At 38.8% G+C, this 22,828-nt stretch overlaps 1 protein-coding gene and 1 long non-coding RNA gene across 2 annotated transcripts in view; one reads left to right on the forward strand and one right to left on the reverse strand.

Moving 5' to 3' along the window:
• Positions 1–408: 408 nt before the first annotated feature.
• The window catches only part of clcn1b (chloride channel, voltage-sensitive 1b), a 32,823-nt gene continuing 10,403 nt past the window's right edge, over positions 409–22,828 (reverse strand). The window contains exons 3-23 of the mRNA XM_030158109.1: positions 18,720–18,851; positions 18,483–18,611; positions 18,202–18,335; positions 17,722–17,799; positions 14,044–14,122; positions 11,329–11,454; positions 9,573–9,657; positions 9,393–9,494; positions 7,529–7,613; positions 7,244–7,399; positions 7,096–7,165; positions 6,895–7,005; positions 5,674–5,887; positions 5,419–5,552; positions 4,179–4,360; positions 4,003–4,084; positions 3,835–3,917; positions 3,499–3,543; positions 3,286–3,390; positions 1,161–1,247; positions 409–867 (exon numbers count right to left, since the gene is read on the reverse strand). Of these exons, the coding sequence (XP_030013969.1) occupies positions 409–867; positions 1,161–1,247; positions 3,286–3,390; positions 3,499–3,543; positions 3,835–3,917; positions 4,003–4,084; positions 4,179–4,360; positions 5,419–5,552; positions 5,674–5,887; positions 6,895–7,005; positions 7,096–7,165; positions 7,244–7,399; positions 7,529–7,613; positions 9,393–9,494; positions 9,573–9,657; positions 11,329–11,454; positions 14,044–14,122; positions 17,722–17,799; positions 18,202–18,335; positions 18,483–18,611; positions 18,720–18,851 (2,678 nt within the window). The remainder of the gene's footprint in view (positions 868–1,160; positions 1,248–3,285; positions 3,391–3,498; positions 3,544–3,834; positions 3,918–4,002; positions 4,085–4,178; positions 4,361–5,418; positions 5,553–5,673; positions 5,888–6,894; positions 7,006–7,095; positions 7,166–7,243; positions 7,400–7,528; positions 7,614–9,392; positions 9,495–9,572; positions 9,658–11,328; positions 11,455–14,043; positions 14,123–17,721; positions 17,800–18,201; positions 18,336–18,482; positions 18,612–18,719; positions 18,852–22,828) is intronic.
• Positions 12,070–12,839, forward strand: LOC115435592 (uncharacterized). Its single transcript, XR_003937711.1, has 3 exons — positions 12,070–12,157; positions 12,375–12,380; positions 12,826–12,839. It is a non-coding gene; the product is annotated as an uncharacterized LOC115435592 (long non-coding RNA).

The raw sequence follows: 22,828 nt of genomic DNA on the forward strand, positions 1-22,828 counted from the left end.
TGATCACATTGACATTTGTGTCAAATTAAGTCTTTATCGATATATTATTAATCATACAGTTCATAGCTGTCAGTCATTTGATCTCAAGGTACTTAATGAAATTAACAAACATTGATACATATGACGCACATTATATGGATGAACGTAACATGAGTGATATGTGGGACTGAACATGACTGTCTGTCTGCAGTTCAGAAGACACAGGAAGGCACCTGAGATTTGGAGAGTGAAAAAAGTGAGACTGTTGTTGTGAGTACAAAAAGAAAATCCTGTACTACAAGTGTACAAGGAGCTTAATGTGCACCAGTTTGTCCTGCTCACTGAGAGCTGAATGTCTGTGAGGGCCGGAGGTGTGCCCAGGAGGAGCTCCTCCAGCCACTAAGTCTTTCCTCTTAAAAATCCTCCCTCCTATATGGGCTCGTCTGACTCCTCACTCTCCCGCTCCTCTTGCAGGGAGGACAGAGTGAGCACTGGACTGGTGGGTGACACTGGAGAGGCAGGAGGTGAAGGGGAGGTAGGGGAGGAGGTAGAAGGGGATGCCGGCTCTTGTGGAGTAACATCAGCCCCTCTTGTGTTGGAGGAAGAGCCACTGGCACTCCCCACACTGCTGGGGGAGGAGGGAGCGGTGTCACCCCCGGGACCTGCTCTGGAAGATTTCCTTTGGAAATCCTCCTTGGACTCCTTCCTCCCCAACTCCCCCTCCCTTCTGCTCCCTTCCCCCCATAGGTCTCTGTCCCGGGTGGGGGAGGAAGGGGTGGATGAGGGAGGCTGGTGCTTCTTGGCTTTCCTGCTGGCGTCTCTAAAACTGGCCAGAGGTGGACGTAACCTCACCCCGCTGCGAGTGGAGCCCTCTATGGCCTTTTGTAACTGTTAGAGGAGAGGAAAACATTGAAATGTCTGCAGTGGGAAATCATCCAGGAATGAAACAAATGTGAATCACTAAAATGAGCATGCATAGAGATGAGTTGTGAGGATGGTTAATAGAAAAAAAAATGCATGAATCAGAGCGTAAAGCACGATGTACCCAATGACAGAACTGCCCACAGTGTGAACTCATCACTGCTCACTGTCAGCCCGCATTAAAGGATTAAACCCAGAGAGGTAACAAAAACATGTAGATAAAAGAAAAAAAAAAAACAAAGCAATAAAGGTGACTTTACCTCTTTCAGCGCCACAACACCCACCAGCTTTCCAATACTGGTGACATATGCGTGACTGAGACCCAGCAAAGAGAACAGTGTGTGGGTCTGAGTAATAAGAGAGAGGAGGACATGATCCAGTCAGTGTTAAATGTCCTGTACCATGACAGCATTCTGCCCACATGACTGCACTGCACTGCTCCTCATAAACAAGTAAAAAAAGAAATATATGGCAGTGCTATGGAATATGAGTCACAGTATAAACTCTAATATACATAGGAATTTTTAGTTTTCCCTAAGGATGAAAACATAAAGGAGTTCTACAGCCCTTTTTTATTATATGTTGAACACTTGCATCTTTCAGACCACTCCCTAAGTCTTTGAACATAATCTCCATGAATAAAATATGTAACTGAGGTTTTCTTATTTACAGACTGGTAACTAATTAACATAAGAACAAACACAGTGTCTTAGAGGGCCACAGGTCCACCACGTGTTGCCAGAGCAGTTTCAATGCACTTTGTCTTTGATTCCACTAGTCTGTGAACCATACTTGTAGATATTCCCACATTTGGTATTTGGATGATTGTGACGAGAAGAGCTGTCTAACATATTAGTCCAAAATCTCCTAGAGATGTTCATTTGGGTTGAGATCTGACAGCTGCTAAGGCCATAGCATGTAATGCACATCATTTTATACAAATGAAACCTTCCAGTGACCCCTTGTGACCTATGGAAGACGTGGATTGACCTTTAAACAGTTCTTAATATGTCACCTGTCTCTATTATCAAGCTCGAGACGAGATAACTAACTCTCATTAGAGTTTCTTATACTCAGAGGTATTTCCGTTCAGGCACAAAAGATGTCACTTTTAGACTGAAATAGTAAAGTTCAGCTGAATTTAAAGGTTCCGTGTGTAAGATTTAGGGGGATATAACTGCAGAAATAGATGAGTATGATCCAGATTTATTAAGTTAACAGACACAAAAATTCAGAGAGCGTTTTATGGGAAGAGGACTTCAGTTTCATTTCAATAAGCTATATCAGATGTACAGAGTAGTTTACATAATGACTGACCTAAAGCAGTTTAGCAGTGGACGTTGAAGTACACTGTTGCCCATAAATTTAGAATAAAACACTTTTACCTCTTCTTATGAAACGACTATGACAATGTGATTTATTCTTGATAGATAAAGTGCAACTGGAAGTCTGTTTGTAATCACTGCACCCTGTCAAAGGTGATTACCTAAGTGTAAAAAGAGGAATAAAAAGAGGAATGTGCCTGAAAACAAAATGATTCCAACTTTATGAACAGCAGTTATTATTCAGATTTGGCATTAATATGTGCCTTGACTGATCAACATGTTCATCTGTAGCATAAAATGCTTTCAATTTAAGTTTAACAGAGTGTCTTTGTTTGTTTATTTCTTTATACATTCAATTCACTGTGTTTCTCAAAAACTACAAGATGATTTCAAGGAACAATGTCTTACCTATTACTCAGTGTATGAGATGATGTTGTGAATATGACCATTCCATTTTCTGTATTGGTTCTATTGATTGAATGAATATTTAATTGCTTTAAAAAAAATCTACATGAGGGCGCTCTATTTCCACACAGAGAATAAAAAGTGGCAGAGCATCATTTCAGCTTTATTAGTTAGCACTACACATGAAGCACCATAATATATATGATCAATTTTTGATTTTTTTTTTCTCAAAATTTCTAGATGTTGTCTTATGACGTCACTGATATCTGTGGAAGAGGAAACTTCAATTTGTCCCAGATTTGTCCAAGGTTTTGGTAAAATGTTGCTGTTGTAAGAGATATTTTCAGAATTTTAACTTTTAACTAAAAATCTCAGAAAGAACAAACTAAACATTGGCCCTAGAGATGTTTTGTTGTGATTTTTGATGCCAATGGAAGATAGGGTAAAGTGAATAATATTACACACTGAACCTTTCATGTGCAAAAAGTGGTGTCCCTTTAGAAAAGAGATGCAAAACAGAAAATACAGCTGGAAACAAAAAATGAATGGTTAAGTCAAAATCAAAATGTTTATAAATCTGATTCTGTTGTACACTCTGTTGTTTAGTATTGATGTATCAGTATTGTGCATAATGTGGATGCCCCGGTATGCTCACCTTGTGTAGAGATGTTCTCTCCACCAGCTGAAACGGGGAGGGATCTATGCGGATCTGCTCCATATCAACCGGTTTATCAAGCTCTGCCTCTTCCCAGGCTTTGATCTGCATCATCCAATAACAAGTCACAGAAATGGAAGCAGCAATTATTGATTCCCAGCTTCATTGACTCATTATTGGCCATGAGGATACTGAATCAATACAGTGCATTACCTCCTCTGGGGACATGGTATCAGTTACTGGAGGGGGTGCAGTCTCCTGGTGCAGGAGGGGGAGATAGAAAGAGAGATGAAGGACAGACAGATGGACGGTCAGTGTGAACAGCTGTACAGATGATAGGAAGATGCCCCCTGGTGGCTTTACGGCAACACCCAGGAAATAAAACTCCTCATTGCATAGATTAAACCATTCCCCTTCCAGACACATTAGTAGACTGATGCCACTGTCTAAACTGTCACTGCAAACTCGACAGCGGATCAGTGATGTGCTGCCCCTTTCAGCTTCGGGGGTCAGTTTGATGAGTGGCCAAGATTGATCGCAGCAGCATACCTGAGTTTCAGTCTGGCCTGACGAAGACGAGGAGGAGAAGAGCCTCTGAAGCGTCCTCCTGACTGATGGCAGCTTACGCTTGTCTAAGGACACAACATAACAACACATGTAAGTGGTGAAAGGAAGTGACATCTGAGGAGTGGACCTATCCTTTATGTGCCATGTTACCCGAGCCTGTGTGATTGGTGGAGGGCTCCTGAGGTTTTGGAGATGGGATGGGTCCATTACATTCTTCCTGCACTGGAGCAGTCTAAGGAAAAATACAGGAATGGCATCGTAAATAAACTCACCACTCAGCTCACAACATCCCCCCTGTGAGACAATTTATAGTGTGTTTTTCACACCTTGTCTGCACTCTCCTCTCCACCCTCCTCATCTACAAAAGTGAAGGACTCCCAGCTGACTTTGGAGCCCTGGCCCGGTGAATTCTGACCTCTTTCAAAGACTCGTCTTTCTGGTGAGAGCCACCAGTCAAAGATGGCTTGAAGCTCTGTTCTCTCGATGGAACCGAGGAGAATCATGGAATCTACAGAGGAAAATAGGAGAATTGTGTCTTTGTTCAAGAGAAGTTTTGACAAATTTTGTATGTTTATGTTAAAGCAGAGCCAATTGGTAATTATCTTAGTATCAAAATCAGGAGTCTGTGTCTCAGTTTGCTGTGTTGCATTTCATTCCTTGTTTTTTCCTCTCTACCGTCTAATATCAAAGTTCAAAATGCAAAAGTCTATTTAATGGAAACAGGGTAAGGGTATATCTCACTCAATCAGCCCTCTCATGTACATCTCCTTTTATTTGATTTGACTTTTATTATTCTACACACATGATGCCCAACCCTCAAGGTTTACAAGACATCAGAAACATAAATCCAGCAGGTAAAACGTGTCACTGTGTTTCATTATAAACTAGTTCTTTCAGCTCCACTATATTTTCTCCCATCCTTGGCAAAAACAATCTCTCTTGAAGCAGCTCAAGTTTTTCATAATCTTCCAGCTAAAAGAAGTCAACATAAATGATTGCATCCCCTACGTCCTTGTAGACAGAACAGTTAAACAAAAACAAATCCTTCTTTCAGTTTCACTCTCACAGCAAACAAAGTCTGTCCTCCTCTGGAGTGATGGCTGGTAGTAATGTTATTCAATGCAACGGTGCACAGGGGGACGTTTTTAATTAACTTCACATAAAGCTTCCACATTGTAGTTATTGTTTATGAGACAATACATCTATATTTTTTGTTTATGTCACATACAAAAAGAGCACCTTTCTCTATTCATGAAAGATATTTTTCTTCTACTACCCTAAGTATTACAAAGCATCCTCTTGTGGCAAAGTAATAACAAAAAGCTCCAATAAAATAAGGGTTTCAGTTCATTAACAGAGGTATGTCGATGTGAAATGTTCCAATTAGATGTCTTTTTAGTGAGTCTCTGATCAGGCATGTTAATCCGTTCCAAAGCCAAACATTGTGCTGGAATACAATCCAACACATGAAAAAAAAATATTTCTTTAGTACTAAAAAAGGCTCAAAAGGGAAAGAAGGAGCCACTGAGAGTTGAGAGATAGATGAGCGATGCGTCATCATTTCACCTTTAGAGTCGACCAGTGGGATTGTTTTCAGGGTTGTTGTTTCTAACAGATGGTTCAGTTCTCGAAAGCTGGACTGAGAAGACAGGAACTTCACCTTGCGCACCATGATGTCTTCCACAAAGATGTTATACTTGCTGGGGATGCAGGGAAATAAAGCGGTAATTACCATCTGCTGCATAAAGACAGCTGGAGAACACACAAGTACAGACATAATATAGACACAGAACATAAATGCTCTGGGTAAACAGGCTTTACCTGATGTGCCCGAGGGCCAGCTCAGGCAGGTAGGGCAGCTTCTTCACCTGGATGATGGAGTCGTAAAGAGACGGCTGCAGACCTTGAGCCACCATGTTTGCCAGGATGACCGCCACCATCATGGGTAAGATGTGGGAGATCTGGCCGGTTAACTCAAAGCAGATTACTGCTGTAGAGACTGTGTGTGTGACAGCTCCCGTCATTGCTGCAGCACCTAATGGTAGGCAGAGGGGAGCATACACAATAGTTAGATAATATGTCATTTATCATTCATTCAGCTGATTCCTAAAAAGCAAGTCTTTTGGAGGCAGAAATTATAACTAAAAAATAAGGGAAAAAAATCCTTTTGTTTTAGATTTTAAGATTACAATGGTGCTAACATTTTAAGATGGTAAGTAACAGGACAGACTGGGTATTGGCAAAAATCTGGTGATATGTCATTATAGAGGATTTAGGATTAAATATGTCAGCAAGACTTTATCTAATTTTGCTATGCTACAAAACCTATAGATCAGGTCCCAAAATGGTGCCACACAGCTGTTTTTAGTGTATTGATATGGAAGATATGATATGCAAACTTATTTACTGAATGAAATGGTAGCAAAGTGTTCTCTGTACAAATTTATAAATGCTGACCTCACCAAACCTGTGCACAATGCAGAGGAGAAACACAAACTGTAAAATACATAGCAAGACAAAAATGACAGAGAATATGCAACAAGACAAAAAAAAACAATGTAAAAGATGTAATGAGAAAAATGACATAACAGACATAACAGGACAAATATAGCGGAAAAGACTACAGATGAAAATAATGTAAAAGACACAACAAGACAAAAATGACATTCAGAGACAGTGTTTTGACAATGGAAAGGTCTGTCATAGTTGTTTGTATGTTAATATTCGCATTGTTCGAGCAACTTGTTTGTGAGCTGCGGTCAGTGTGTTGCAAACATTACCCGCTATGTCTATGGTCATGATCTGACAATCCCAGCAGAGTTTAATTGAAAAAACTGAAAAAAATTGTGCATATTTTGGACATTTTGGAGGAATTGATTTTTTGGGTTTCAAGATGAAAAGGTTTGGGAACCACTTGATATCGTCTTACACCAGTAGTGAATCTTTCAATACTTGTGGTACTTTGAGGGTCATTCATTGAAGGCATCCCTTTATTTTTTCTGAAATTAATCCTGGGTGAAGCACTAAGCTCAGTGGACTGACCAATGACAGCGTAGCCTCCTGGCAGTATGCGGTAGACTATCCCATCAAATAGGATTCCATTTGGGAAAAGGGTAGCCATGATCTCTCCTACAAGGCGACCAAACGCGGCTCCTAGAAGAGAGAGATAAGACATGCTGTTAAAGACAAATTGATCTGAAGCTCAGCAGGAGATACTGCACTCGCATTACTAAATCCTCTTACCTAATATGAACACTGGCATAAAAGCCCCCGAAGGGATGGGCATCGTGGTGGAAACTGCTGACATCCAGAACTGCAACACAAAAACAGGATCAAGGTTGGATCCAGACATTTTCCATGTGATCACAGCAGTTGTGAAAGAGGGACGTACCTTCATGATGAAGAAGAGGAGAAGGATGATGAAGATGCTGACACGGGGATGCAGCCATGCAGATGAGCGACCCAGGCCGGGGGGAAGAGGGGAACCTGAGATTTTGGTCCAGGTGAAATTATCAAACAGGGAGTTGATGCACTCCCTGGGCATGAGCTACGACAAGGAACACACATTGAGTATAACTATTATTTTTAGGCAGTTTCTATTCTTAAAACACCATAAATGTTAATGAACACACATCGAGAAGAGCTCAGAGATCATTAGATGAATGTTGTTGCTAACCTCTCCAGCCATAAACTGCCCAAAACCTGGAGGAAATGTGAAGGTGGCGATGATCAGTGTTACTGCACCAGGATAGATCAGTCGACTGGGAACACACACACATACATACAACCATTAACAAGAGGTCCTACAACTACCTTTCATAACAGAAATGAATGTCTTGGTGCAAGTATGTGTCGACATTGATTGCACGGCTCTCCCAGTGCTGCAGCTCTCTTCTCTCTAATGGTGGAGACTAATGTTCCCTGACTGTTTAGTCTCAGAGGATAAGTGAATCTCCCCATTGAGTGAATAAGTGGCTGAGAGGTTGTTAAGGCTTTGCTGCTGTCTTGGCCAGTGTTGTGAGACTGATGAGTTCATAGAGTGAAGTTGAGATACATTAGGAGGAATTGGATTTAAATGCACAAATGTCTTGAGTTTCCAGGAAGAGCTTCTACTGTCAGATTCACCCTCACTGTTGTATTACTGTGTACAGGTGCAGATTTCAGATCTAGGTGAAGTGCAGGAGGGCCACCAGGGACTTGAGGCCGCTGTGAAAAATATCAATTTGAGTCTCTCCACTTCAATATAACACTGTGCAGGCATGGATAACTAAAAATAAATAAACTGCTTACAATAGATTTGACCATTTTGCACAAGATTGATGCATAACATACCAACCATCTTTAACAGTTTAACCTACAAAGACCCAAACAGTCACTGGTAACCAGAAGTATCTACATATATGAACAGGATATAAACTGTTTAATACCTGTTGATCCACTAATCCTATCAATATATGTAAATAACTGGTGCAAAATGCAGTTTATTATCTATTCATGGTCATCAGATATGACCCATTTGGACGTTCAGAGGCTCCGTAATGAATGTGGAAACACCGTCATTTTCTACAATATTGATTCACCAGTAATACCCATGGAGTTGGATCAACGACAGTAGATGGAGACACTGGGTTTATGTTCAGTTAATGATATCTTTGCTGAAAAAGTCACTTTCTCTTCAATTTTCTCTGTTTTTGATATAATAACGTTTGACATTAATCTGAGTTTTTATAGACATTTACATGATCAGTGAATTAAATAGAGGAAAATGCATGATTTTCACTAGAAAAATACAAAATTCGGAAAATAAAGATATAATAATTGATGATAAATCACTTAAAAAAGGTGAAATCTAGTTGGGAACTGCCACACAAATAGCACTGGGTCTTTATGGGTTAATAATTTTCTTTAATGATAACAGTATTAGATTTTTTTTTTACATTGCTATACAAATACAAATAAAGTATAGTTTTACTTCTTGGACAGAAATACATTTAATTCCTTTTTCTGCCTTTTTCTCATCTCTCATATGCTTCTTCCTTGTATAACACTGTCACCTAGATATGGTGACGGCTGACTGGATTTTATTATTTTCTGCCAAAAACAAAACTAAATCAAAGAAACAAATGAGTTTATTAGTGCTTGGTGAAGCAAACATTCTTTTATGGTGATGGGTCAATAATTTTCATTTAAAAAATTGACTGATGTTGTACTATTTTCTAGGGCCCCTGTCAGTCATGGACTCAACTGACAACTGTCAATCTTTTTCTTCCCTTTATGGCAAATTTAAAGAGTTACTTTGCCAAACAGAAAAGTAGATCATGTCTGTCGTGGAGTTAAACATAAAAGGTGATCTACAAGAGAATATATACTTGAAAGTATGAATGAAAGTCTTATCATTATATTCTTTTATATCCTGAAGGGTGTATCATTTCATGAATAAAGACATTCCTAGCATAAACAGGAATAAATTGGTGTATTGGTGTAACATTATCAGACCAAAGCCTATGTTCATGGTTAAGTGTATGTGTTGGAAATCTCACTGTTTGGTTAGGAAGCGAGTGAGCGCCGTTGGTCTTCTCATGAAAAGAACCACCTGTCTGTTCAGGTAGACGAAGAACGCACCCAGGAAGCCACATGAGATCCTAAAACACATGAGGGCGGTCATTAGGGATAACCTTAAACCACTGCACTCACATACAGACACATGTTCTGATATTTACCCTATAATTGCAAAGGCAGGAAGCTCCTGCAGATCGAAGGGGAAATCCATCCGGAAGTTAGTTTTGAAGAGAGCTGTGATTGTGACTGAGAAAGACAGAAAAGGGAAGCTCAAAAAGATAAGATCTCAATCAAAAAAATCTGGTTTAAATATAACATTTTACATCTTCTCCCACTGGAAAGACTCATACATGTTTGCCATGGGGGGATGATCTTTTACTGGGTTTACTGGTGAGGACTATGTTAAAATTATATGTAAATGTTTTATAACTAAGGGATCCAAGTTAATCCCAGAGTTCATAAAAATATCATTCTTGTTATATAATTTGAGGGAAGATGATTAATGTGTTGATAAGATTTTTTTCTCTTAATTATGCATCAATCTAATCATTTTTATAACTAGCTGTCATCTGTTTTTTACTTTTTTTTTCTCCCTTTTTTGTCAGTTAAAAAAATAAATAGTTGAAAAATATCTCAATCCCTATGTCAGCTTCTCTGTATAAAGTATCCTGAAGTTGAATTTACTTACTTCAGTTTTATACTTTTTAAAGAGTTTAAAGGAAATAAAAAAGCAGGTCTGTGACAAATGTTAAAATACACAAAAAGGCCAAAAAACCTGGATTTAACTCATTAAATTATCGCAAATTCAGATCCTTTAATCAGTTAATTATGACAGTGATTAATGTTTCAGCTACAACAGGTTATTTAACTCTGCCTGACACCGTGAGTAGCTTCTCCTTTCTTGAACAACCATCAGTTTGATAGAGAGCATAAAGATTGGACTGTGTTTCAGTGGATAAAGGTCATGTGGTTTGATGAGTCCAGATTGACACTGTTCCAGAGTGATGATGCATCAGGGTGAGAAGAGAGGCAGATAAAATGATTACCCATCATGCCTAGTGCCTACAGTACAAGCCTGTGGGGGCAGTGTTATGATCTGGGGTTGCTTCAGCTGGTCATGTCTAGGCTCAGCAACGTTATATGTCCAAAAAATGAGGTCAGCTGAGCCTGAACAAACTGAAAGACCTTTTTTTTCTTCAGACATATTCTAGGATGACAATACCAGTATTCATTAGTGGAGGACTTGCCAGTATGAGACATCGTTTTCACACATGGATTGTCCAGACCTGAATCCCTTCGAGAATTTTTAAGATACGATTGAGAGGACTTTACACAATAGTCTGACTCCCCCACATCAATACAAGACCTTGGCCAAAAATGAATGTAACCCTGGATGTTGCATTAATTTATTATGACATTGCATAAGCATTGTGTGGCATAAAAGATGCCACAGCAAATATGTCCTCTAATCAAAGTTATAGGCGGTCCGAGGAAATGGTGTGTATAAATAATTAAAAAGAGATGGCTATTTTGGGGGTTCAAAGAGGATATCAGTTTTCTAAGATTAGAAAGGAGACTGCATGTTGGGAAATATTACCTCAGACCCAGAGATGTTTGTCTAATGAAAACTGGACAACAAAAAGGAGAAAGACTCCTAAATTTGTTTTGAAGCAGCATACAACAGACCCCCTGGTGGATCTTGTCTGGAAAATATTAAGATAGATAGACCGCAACAAGCAGAGGCTTTATGTTTCTATTGGAGTGTGTAAATTCTGTAGGTGATGATTTAAAACATTTCGGGTTTATCTACAGAGGCAAGTATTACTTAGCTGTCATATCCAGCTGCTTTCCATAACATACCAGCTCAGCAGTCTTTTGACTGTGTGTGTGTGTGTGTGTGTTAGATGTGTGTCTCACCAGCATCCTTGTTCCAAACTGAGAGCACCCTGAATATGAAGGCGCTGAATGTGGCGGCAAAATATCCCCGCCAGTAATTCCTCACCGCAAAGTAGGTAGACGTGACCTCAATACTGAACAACACCCCTGGTGGTGGCGGAGAGTGAGGGAGGAAGAAGGACAGAGGAAGAGGAGGGATTAAAGAGGAGAGGAGACATGAGCGTGGATGGTGTGTGAAACAAGGAGAAAGAGAAACAGAGATGAGTTAAATAAGCACTTGACGCTGAGGGTGTAATTATACACAACAGGAACAGCCACAGGGAATGAACAAATACACACACATACACACAGAAAACACACACAGGTGCAGTCAAGTGTACAGACATAAACAGTATGTAAATCAATCACAGACACATACAAAACATCAGAAACATTATTATGAGATAAAAGGGCCGAACAGAAAATAAAAATCCATTTAATGGATAACTGTATGCTATTCCAGTGCACAAAGGATGTTTTAACATCACACAGTGAGGTTGAATTTTGCTGTGGTTAAAAAGATGGTACACAAATCAGTTAGATGATTAAACTGAGGTCCTCTGTTATCTTCTTTTGTGTGTATTTCAACAAAATTTTCAAGTTACAGTATTTTAAACCAACAGTTGAATGAGGTTGTGTACTTTTTAAACATTTTATACTCCTGTTTACATATTAATTTCACAAATTCTTAATATCCCTAATATAATTTAATTTCAGAAATGCAAAATAATAGAATAGAATAGAATAGAATAGAATAGAATAGAATAGAATAGAATAGAATAGACAACATTCTTAATTGTCACTGTAACATGTACAATGACACTGAAATGCCATCCAATAGAAAACTAAAGGATCACATAAAAACAACTAGAAATAAATGTAATAAAACTGCTAAAATGAATGAAAGTTCATTAAAACTTTTAATGTGTTTCCCTGATATTCCCAATAAAAAATTTGAGTTCTGGGGTAAACCCTTCGATATAGTATGATTTGCACACATGGTTGAACTCAGCCAACGGCTGCATCAGGACTGAGTGGATGTGGTTTAATTTGACTGACAGTTGCCTGGCAACATAACCAGGATGCTGAATTCTACTGTTATACTCGATGATTGGAGCTAACAAGATATGACATCACTCTTTTCCAACTAACAAACACCCACTGAAGGGAAAAACACTAAAGAAAAACTCACATAAAATACTATAAATAATGCAGGGAAATACATTTAAGTAGGACAATAAGAAACCAGGCTTTTAGAAGTGGATTTCCACTAAGTTTAAACAAAACAAGGAGACCATTTCTTAAATAGCACAAATAAGAAAGAGGTTTTGAGATGTCCCTGATTATTTTTATTTTTTAGATATGTTATAAATCTTTATCAGAGTTCATTCTGGGCTGTCAAATAGAGATTCCAAGACTTTGATATTGCTTTAAAGGTTGAAAAAACTCATCAGTGTGCTCATCAGTGCAGTCTTGAAGTGAAACTCAGTTTATGCATTTTACACATTATAATATAAAGAGCATCTGACATCAGCACTTGGCATTAACACTCAGCACATTAGGAGCAGTGAGCTGCCACTGAAGGAGCTCAGGAACCAGTTCCAGATAGTCATCAGTACTGTGGTCAAGTGCACTGACAGGAGAATTAACCTATATACTGCATATGTACTGTGTATATTAACATTTATATCTGGGATACTCCTCTTGCTTTACCAAGAGTTCACTTTTTGCAAAATAACAGGATCATAGCCAACTCATCTTTATTTGAAATGATTTATTTGCAAATTAACAGACTATTAACTCATTAATTAAATTTCTAATGTCCTGGGTCTCAGGACATTAGAAATTTCTGCTTTTTTTTCTATGGATATCCTTTAGAGTGGACAGCTTTTTCTTTGTCTTTTTAATAAAGCTGTGAAACTCTTGTTCACAAACATCATGGAAAAAAGTCATCGCTGGGTCTGAGGTGGTTAAAACTAAGTACTTATGACAAATAAATCATATATTTTATTACATTTACAGCTGTTGTGCTAGTAAGGACCTTTCACTATGTTGTAATTTAAGCGGTATGACAGACAAGAAGAAATCTACCCCGTTCTCTGGACCCTGTTTTCAAGGTATAGAACCTGTGACAGGAGGTTTTGACGTGTAGGTTTTGACATGATTGACAGCAGCAATTACAGATTCTGGAAAACAAGACATGACTATTATATTCTGTAACTCGACACAGACGCTCTGTCAAATAACCTTACTTTTCCACAACAATGTGAAACGGCATTGGATCATTTACCTTTATATAGTCTTTTATTTGGACACAGAGGAGAAGGTGTGTATTTTTGAATTCTGGTGTTTTTAACCCTAATTTCAGCCCTCGCAGCTTTGATAGCAGCATTTTAGTTTAAAAAAATCCCATTGTGAATTGATTTATTTTTTATTGTGAATAAGAAAATAACTCCAGGTCTGAAATTGAGTATCTCTGTTTTGCCTTAATAAAAAGATCCAGTGAATAAATAATTCAGATTTATGCTGAATTGTGATGGGTTTGATACATGATAACACCTCAGAGTTTGATACTTAATCCTGCCCTTGTAAAAAAAAATTGCATAATAAAGATTTGGCACTGAATTTATTCAGTAAAGGCAGATGTTTAGTGAAGGGTTTTAGGTTGTGAGAGGCAGCGTGCAGGTTGTACAGTACCTCCTAGTGGAGTGCCGAAACAGCATCCCACTCCCACGGCACAGCCAACAGTCAGAATATCTGTGTAACCATAAGGGTTCTACTGACACAGAAAACAGAGAGGGGGAGGACAAAGCAGGGGGTGAGGAGGGGTGAGACAGGGTGAGGGATGAAAGGCCAGAAACGATGAAGGGGAAAGTGATGGTGATGAGGAGTTAAATGTGACAGAAAGACAAGAGAATGAGATGAGGAAAGAGAGAATAATAGATCAAGGTGAGGAAACATGAGGGTAGAGATGACAGAGGGGAGGAAAATGGAATAAAGTGAATAAATAATGTTCACTGAAAAAAGTGATAAAGAGACAGAAAAACCCACAAGAGCAAACAGCAGAGTGAGGATGCCCATGCTAATCACATTTAAAGGAAGTAATTAAGCCTTCAGGAAATGAACTAATTGGTCAGATTGTCAGAACAATTTTCAGACAGGAGCAAGAGGTCATCGTAAAATAACAGTTTTGAATCATGGCGTTGAATTTTAAGGCTCTGTGTCTATTATTATCCGAAGGTTTGTGGGTTTTTTTAGTTCACCATGTCAGAACCAATTGATAGAACCTTATAATTCAAAGCTCACACACAGAGTCTCTGATATTACATTATCTCACTCCATCGCTGCATATTTAGTTACTTAAACACTTCACACTCACACAGAGGCAGATCTGAGGTCAGTTTTATACAAATTGATTTGGAAATTGGGAGATATGTTGATTCACTTTCCTGCCCAGATGAAAGAACTGATACCACTCTAAAAGCTTTAGGCTAATTACAAACTTAGCACAGAGTCAATTATCTTAGCTCGGTGGCCTGGCTCTGTATAAATGTTGAAAATATCCACCTACCAAAGCCCAAAGTAAATGACTGTTGTTTTAAAGCCAGTAGGTTGGACTTTATCCGTCATCATGTTGGCATTTTGGCCCCAGAGGTGACCATTTTGGGCATAAGGGGTGGAATTATGGGAGCCCCTGGGGTCAGAGCTCCAGCTACTGACTCTATAAAACAGTGAACCACATCAAGCACTGCATCAATTTGCAGTTTTCTTAGTGTAAGCTAACCACAACTACTCATAAACTGTCTGTTGTATGGAGAGGGGGTGGGATTAAAGAAATTGCACTTCTTGCCACCCCTTTTCGGGTATGTAAATGAAACTATTGTGCTGTTCTTCTTTTTAAGATTGTATTGATGTTGATTTTTGTATTATTATTATGTTTTGCTTGTTCATATATATTGTTAAATTTCATTGCATGTTCAGAATAAATCACTAAACAAAAAAAATCAAATCAAAAACTGTCTGTGTTTTTATTAACTTGACACTAGTAAAACAGAAACTCAGCATACAAATCACCTGTCAATCATAGCCTGACACAAAAGACATCAGGGCTTTATTAAAACCTGAGATCTAATTAACAGGACAATGGTTTCCAGATCAACCACCAGATCACTTATTAAAGGGCCCAACTACATCAAATGAGTCCTGGAAAAAAAACAAAAACAAAACTGATTCAGTGCTTTTAGAGCCAAGTTCAGTGTAAGTGTATGGGAGCCAGGGCTTTCTGCAGTCACCGTCAGCGGTCATCAGCTTTAGCTTCGTTTTGTAGGTGAGATCTTTTTTCCTTCATCTAACCACCACCAAAGATCATTTATGCAAAGACAGTGTATTGTATGTTGTACTGATGCTCTTGTCCCACAGATGACTGTGGTTTTAAGGGTTGTGTATGATTAGATGAAAGTAGAGTAATAAGGACTAAATAAAAAAATAAATAAATAAAAAATACAACAATAATGTATTTTCAGTAAATTAATATTATCTTTTGACTACTAAGAATCGCTCATTCACTTTCCCATTTTGAAATGAATGTAACAGAAAGTTAATTTCATGTTCCAAAGGGTCATGACTCTTGCTCTTCAGATTCTTTTGCCCTTCTCTGATTGCACTTGTTGATGCCACACAACAACATTTCTCAACATGAACAGGTGATTTTGAGGTAAATATATAAATATAAAATGTATTTATTTTTTGTCACATACTGCTCAGCCAAAAAAAGTCTCCACCTAGATTTAACTAAGTAAACAGGTAAGATCCTTCAATTGGATAATTACTGTAATAATTAACATGTTTCAGCCACAACAAGGTCATGTGGTCTGATGAGTCCAGACCGACCCTACTCCAGAATAATGGGCACATCAGGGTGAGAAGTGATTACCCATCATGCCTAGTCCCTACAGTACAAACCTGTGGGGGCAGTATTATGATCAGGTGTAAGTTCAGCAAATTTATGTGTCCAAAAAATTAGGTCACATGACTACCTGAATATATAGAATGACCAGGTCTGAACATCAGTGGACATATTCCAAGATGACAAAACCAGGATTTATCAGGATCAAATTGTGAAAATGGCTCAGGAAGAATGAGACATCATCTTCACACATGAATTGGCCACCACAGAATCCAGACCTGAACTGATTTGAGAATGTTTGGGATGTGATGGAAAAGAGTGGTCCAATTTCCCATCATTAATACAAGATCTTTGCAAATAAATAAATAACTAAATAAATAAAGCAACACTGGACAGAAACAAATGTTGACTTTGATAGTGTGGTGTATTAATGTCATTACAAAAAACTGAAATAAGTGAATGCAAAAGTGTATAAACTAGTAGGCATAAAAACCTGGATGTGCTGTCTGAAACACTTCAATAAGAAGAATATAGTTAAGGGAGATAAGATAAGTTAATGCTAAAAAACTACTATTTGGAGGTATTGATTGAGAAAACAAAACAATTATCCAGATTGTCAATTTATATTTGACTTCCATATTTTGATTACTGATGCAATTTCTGGATGACAAAGCTGACCAGAGACCTGAGCCTGAGTGAGTCTGGGGGTTGGGTTTGGGGTTGGGTTTGGGGTTGGGAGGGAGGGGGGGCAATGGTGAGACTTGCCTCCCACAGGGGCAGCAAAACAGGTGGCCACTCCTACGGCACACGCACACACCAACAGGTCCTGGTTATGGGTGCCATTCTGGGGTTAAAGTTCATGGGTGGAGACAGAAAAGGGGGAGGAGCAGGGACACAGATGAGCGGATGAATGAGAAAGCAAAGGGGAGGAGGGACAAAGAGGGACAGGGATATGGGAGGTCACTGTTAATACACATGCCAGACATTACCGTCACACTATTAATACAGTGAGACACAAACACAGACGAGGTGCGAGGGGGCGAGCCAAAACAAAGACACAAGATAAAAGAGGAGGGGGTATGAGAGGGGCACGAAAGCGACAAATGGGAGAGGACACAGGGTTCCCACTCAAATTCAAAGAATGTCCAATTTCAAAGTCTAAAAGTTGGCTTATTTAGTAAGGCATAAACATCTATAAAACACAAGTTCATTAACATTTTCTCAAGTTTTCAGGCCCTTGGGAACCCTGTAAATACATAACATGACAATAAAACATTGGCTTATTTAGTAAGGCATAAACATCTATAAAACACAAGTTCATTAACATTTTCTCAAGTTTTCAGGCCCTTGGGAACCCTGTAAATACATAACATGACAATAAAACACATTCCATGGCTTTATTAGACTGGTTAGTGGGAAGCTGGGCTTATGGGTAATGTAGTCCTTTTTTGGTCAGGCCTTCATCTTACCTCATAAACTCCTGAGAAGATGGACATGAATCGACTCAGCACTGCAGCACAGATGCTGGCGATGTGGACAAAGGGACCCTGCAGGAGGAAATCACAGATCACCACATGATATAATGTTATAATAACACTGACAATTGTAAGCTGTAAAACAGGGAGTCTAAACTAGGACATGATGTATCAGAACAGATAAATCACTGTGTAATTGCAGGATGAGACAGTTGCCCTGCTACTGTAATGGGGAAAATAAATGTACTCCTTTGCTGAGGTCTTGAATAATTTGCTTCAGTCCCGGGAGAGGAGGAAAAGAGGAAAAACATGACAGAAGATGATTTATTATCCTCCAAGATTGAAAAAAAAAAAACAGTGTGATGGAGCAAGAAAGGAAAGAGAGAAATGATGAAGACAGTGATGCAAGATGAGTGAATGGTAATAAATACAGGGCAGTGCAGACAGTAAATGGACAAAAGAATGTTTATTTACCTCCTTACCCACTGGCATCCCACTCCCCAGGCCAGCAGTGAGGCCGATGACTTTAGCCACAAAGGCTTTGAGGGTCAGATACTCCTTCAGCACTACACCTCTTAAGATAGTTTTCAGCTCAGGAATACCAGAGCCTACGAGGACCACAGGAAAACAGAGGATAAAATAATAAGTAAACACTTTAAAATGTGGTATAACAGAGGTATAAGGAGGTGAACAGAGGGAGGAAGCAGATACTGAGGGAGGATGAGAGAGGCTGACAGGTTGATGGACGGGCTTACCAATGGCCTGTGGGGAAACCAAGTGACAGAAGAGCGATGCAAACATGACAAGGATCATGGGATAAGTAACCCAGGCGAGGTACTGGAGCGGCACGTTGCCCTTAAGCTCTCCATGCATCCACTTATAAGCTGAAAGACAAGAAACCAGAGGAAATAAAAAAGTGTTTATAGACATGATAAGACCCCACTGAACAGCCTGTTTGACGTAATAATCCTTGTGATCTGTTCCTGTGGTACCTTGCAGACTCTTGGCACTAGCATAGTCCATGCTCCAGCTGACCAGAGCCATTGTAAGCCCAAGAAGAACCAGGAAAATCCAGTCCTCCCCCATCTTGGTCACTATGTACCGGCGTACACGAGCCAAACAATCTGGGACAGACAAAGAAAATTAATGAATCACCTTGAACCCATTTTTCACATCATTTAATTACTGACACTTTGCTGTTGTAACAATGTCTAAGAGGAGCTCATTCAGTGTCATTATGAGGAAAAGTGTTATTAGAGAGACGCGATAGATCATTTTAGCACAGAAATCACGGAATGGTCTGCTATGTTCGAACATTTACATAATGGATACATCGCATTAATTAGAAAAAGTTTATCTAACATGCAGTGTGTAATATTCAGTTTCATATTAATCATATCATATTAACCCATAAAGACCCAAACCTGCACTGGTAACCAAAAGCATCTACTGATCTAAAATGTTTAATACCTGTTGATCCATTAATCCTATCAATACATGTAAATAATTATGTAAAATGCAGTTATTCATCTTTTCATGATCATCAGATATGACCCATTTAGATGTTCAGCTGCTCCGTAGTGAACGTGGAAACATCATCTTCTACAACATTGATTCACCAGTAAAACCTATGGAGTTAGATCAATGACAGTGAATTGAGATGTCTGTATTTATGTTCAGTTAATGATATATCTTACGGAAAAAGGGGTTTTCATGAACGTCTAAATTCAACAGAACAAATTAAATATAGGAAAATACAGGATTTACAATGAAAAATGCAAAATACAGAGGATAATATTATAATAAATGGTGAGAAATCACTTAAGAATAGTAAAATAGAGAGAAAAATTCTTTTGGGAACTGCCACAAAAGTAGCACTGGGTCTTTGTGGGTTAATATCAGTGAAGCTGCAGAATGAAATCAACCCCACCATCCCGTACAATGGTCACTAAATATGCAAAAAAAAACAAAAACAAAAACAAAAACCAGAAAAAACAAACAAAACCTCAGTGGAGCCAGTGTTAGTGTTTCAATTTTGGTTTGCAGTTGAAGGACTAATAACTCTCTTGTTCACTCATACATAATAGTTGACAATAAGACACCTTAACACTGGATGTCACCTGCCTTAAAATTGCGAAGGGGAGAAAAAGAGAAAATTCATTCTGAGCTACTGTGACATTGAAACATGGCTGACTCTGTGGATAGGACTCATTTTAAGGTAACAAAAATCAGTGATTCTTTTTTCATCATACACTAATGAACATAATTATGATTACTGTATTCCATTTCTGCATTTCTCAGTCTACACCCTGAATCTTTAAGAACACAAGTTGTAAATAGGACATAAATCGAGCTAATGAAACAGTGCATAAGTTCAATGATGGATCCATGTTTCATATGATGTTACTTAACATCATTTACATCACCAACATAGCCTAAACTTTCATGTGAGCTACATTAGCACTGAAACTTACATTCAAAGGTTCACATTGGGTCTGACTGGTACAGCCATGAAAATTAACTTCAAAAGCAATCAGGACAGATGGAAAGACTGAAGAATATGGTAGACTTAAATTAGAATTGAAACCATAATAATATGTGAGGAAGTGTTGGATCATGCAGTTCTTTTAAGCACCATGGCTGATGAACATCTGACATGAAAAAATATTTAGGAAATTGGGAGTCATGTATTTAAATTTTAGTTACATTAGGTATGTTTTGTGTGTTCACATTACGCAAGTTCATTTAGATGAAGTAACTGCAAAGTATGGAAAATGTTTTGCTTATGTTTGGAAACAGAGCAGTTCAGACGACACAGACAGAATTAGAAAGGAATGAAATGAGAATGAGAGCAAGCGGCATAGTGAGGAAAAAAAACAGGGAAACAGAAAAATAATGTCACAGTGGTTATTTTGAAAACACACACACACCTTCACAAAACATGATGGGAATTTTCTAGTGGCATTACACAACCAAAGCACACACTTCTTGACTTCAGTGTGTCACCAACAGGTCTGTTAGAGATAGACTGAATGGACTGTGTGTATGCTTTATCTCAGACAGAACTGTGCAGCAAGTATGAAAAGCAGAGAGAGGAGAGAGCTGTATAGCCAGTGTAAAAGGCCAAAGTACACCCTCAGTCCAGACTATACCCGGGGTTAAAGAAGCCTTGGCCAGATTATACCCCGGGTATAAATTGAGCGGGGGTATACTTTGGCCTGCTACACCATAATGATTTTGTTTTGACATTTTTCAGCCCTCACACGTACGGGGTGCTGTTATTAACTGGCTGGAGATACAATTCACTGCCCATAGGTCAATGCCCAGAAACACTTCAAATACAGTTGAGTTATTTCTAAGATACAGGTAAAAGCGTCTTTGAGTGTCCAAAAAAGCGCTATGTAAGTGTGATATATTATTACTATTACTAAAGGGCCTGATGTGTGTCATTCAATACACCATTCTCTAACCACTGACAGTAGATCAGAGGTGATGACTGAAAAGAACTACAGTCTACTCTCGTTAAAGCGCCCGCCGTTATACCGCCATTTTCGCTCACTGCCGACCAAAACCATTGCACAAAAATCCCCAATGTATTATTCCATTAGCTACCGCCATTTCCGCCTATCGCCATCCGCCAGCCCAGTTCCATGCACAAACAACTTATACCATTGATTTCCCGACCGTTATACCGCCAGCGTGATTGCCATCGAGTACACATAAATTTTAACAATGCACTGAAACAAACGCGCCAGACGCTGATCACGACAAGCTACGAGTAGGTCTACGGAACGGCCACCGTTCATTTATCGCAGAACACTCAGTAGGTCAGGATGTCGGGAAGAGGACGTGGGATTAAGCCAAAGCCTCAAGATGACGGGGTGTCATTTCCCGACACGGTATAATAATGCTTAAAATAATTCCCCACTTTAAATGATCCCTTACAACATAACAGAGTCAAGATTTATTTAGAAACGCTATTAGAACGGGTTAACGGAGGCAGCATAGACATCATATAGTAAAGACATGCACATTATGGACGCAACCCGTTGTAACGCCATTTTCGCTATACCGCCAATTTGGCCGTGAACGGAAGTTGGCGGTATAACGAGAGTAGACTGTATTATTGGAAGAACCTTTATAAGTTTAAGGTTAACTATTATCCCCACAGGGAAATTCCGTCTCTGCATTTTACCCCTCCTAATACACACAGCACCTCACATTAGCATTAGCATTAGCTCATTAGAAATACTGAGATACCATTAAAAGCGCTAAAGGACCTCCAGAGCTTCATCAGTGCCTTGGTCAAAGTCACTGATGGGAGAATTAACATTTCTATACCTGTTTTTGATGGTGGGGAAACCAGAGGACCTGCAGGAAACCTGCACAAGACATACTGTAAACTGAACACAGTAAGGCTCTGGTCAATTTTTTTTTTTTTTTTTTTTTTCCTGTAATGTTTTCAGTCAGTGAAGATGAATTTCCCCACGGGGACCAATAAATTAAATCTAATCTAATCTAAAATTGAACCTGGAACCTACTAGCTGTGAGGTAAGAGTACTAAGAGCTATGCAGCTGTGCCACCCAAACACAGGGGTCCTACAGGTTTCTACAAGTTAAATTTAAGACTTGTTAAGATCTTTTTAAGACTACTTAGAACACAATTTAATGCCTATTTCATGGTCATACTAGCAAAAATGTATAACTCCTAGAATTTAGTCAAATGTATTTATTTACTCCAATGCCTTTATTCCCTCTGGGGGCTGCAAAGTTAGCGATAACTGGTTCCTAGTTTTGTTATAATTTTTCGGGTTGGAATGGGTTGAACTGAGATGACTAATGTTACTTTCTTTGCAGCTTGGACACGTTTAAACACATTACAGCCAACAAGTTTATGGTAACATAACTTAAGACCTATCACATGAAATTTAATACATTTAAAGACATTTTTAAGGTATTGAATGGAGATTTGTAAATTCAAGACTTTTAAGACCCAGTGGGAACCCTGCAAACAGGAACCCGTGGGGTGTTCAGCAGCACATAGGAGCACATAGGGTGCATTTAAATGCTAGTGTGAACAGTGTTGGGGGAAAAAATTACA

Source organism: Sphaeramia orbicularis, chromosome 16, assembly GCF_902148855.1.
Source record: "Sphaeramia orbicularis chromosome 16, fSphaOr1.1, whole genome shotgun sequence".
NCBI classification, from domain to species: Eukaryota; Metazoa; Chordata; class Actinopteri; order Kurtiformes; family Apogonidae; genus Sphaeramia; species Sphaeramia orbicularis.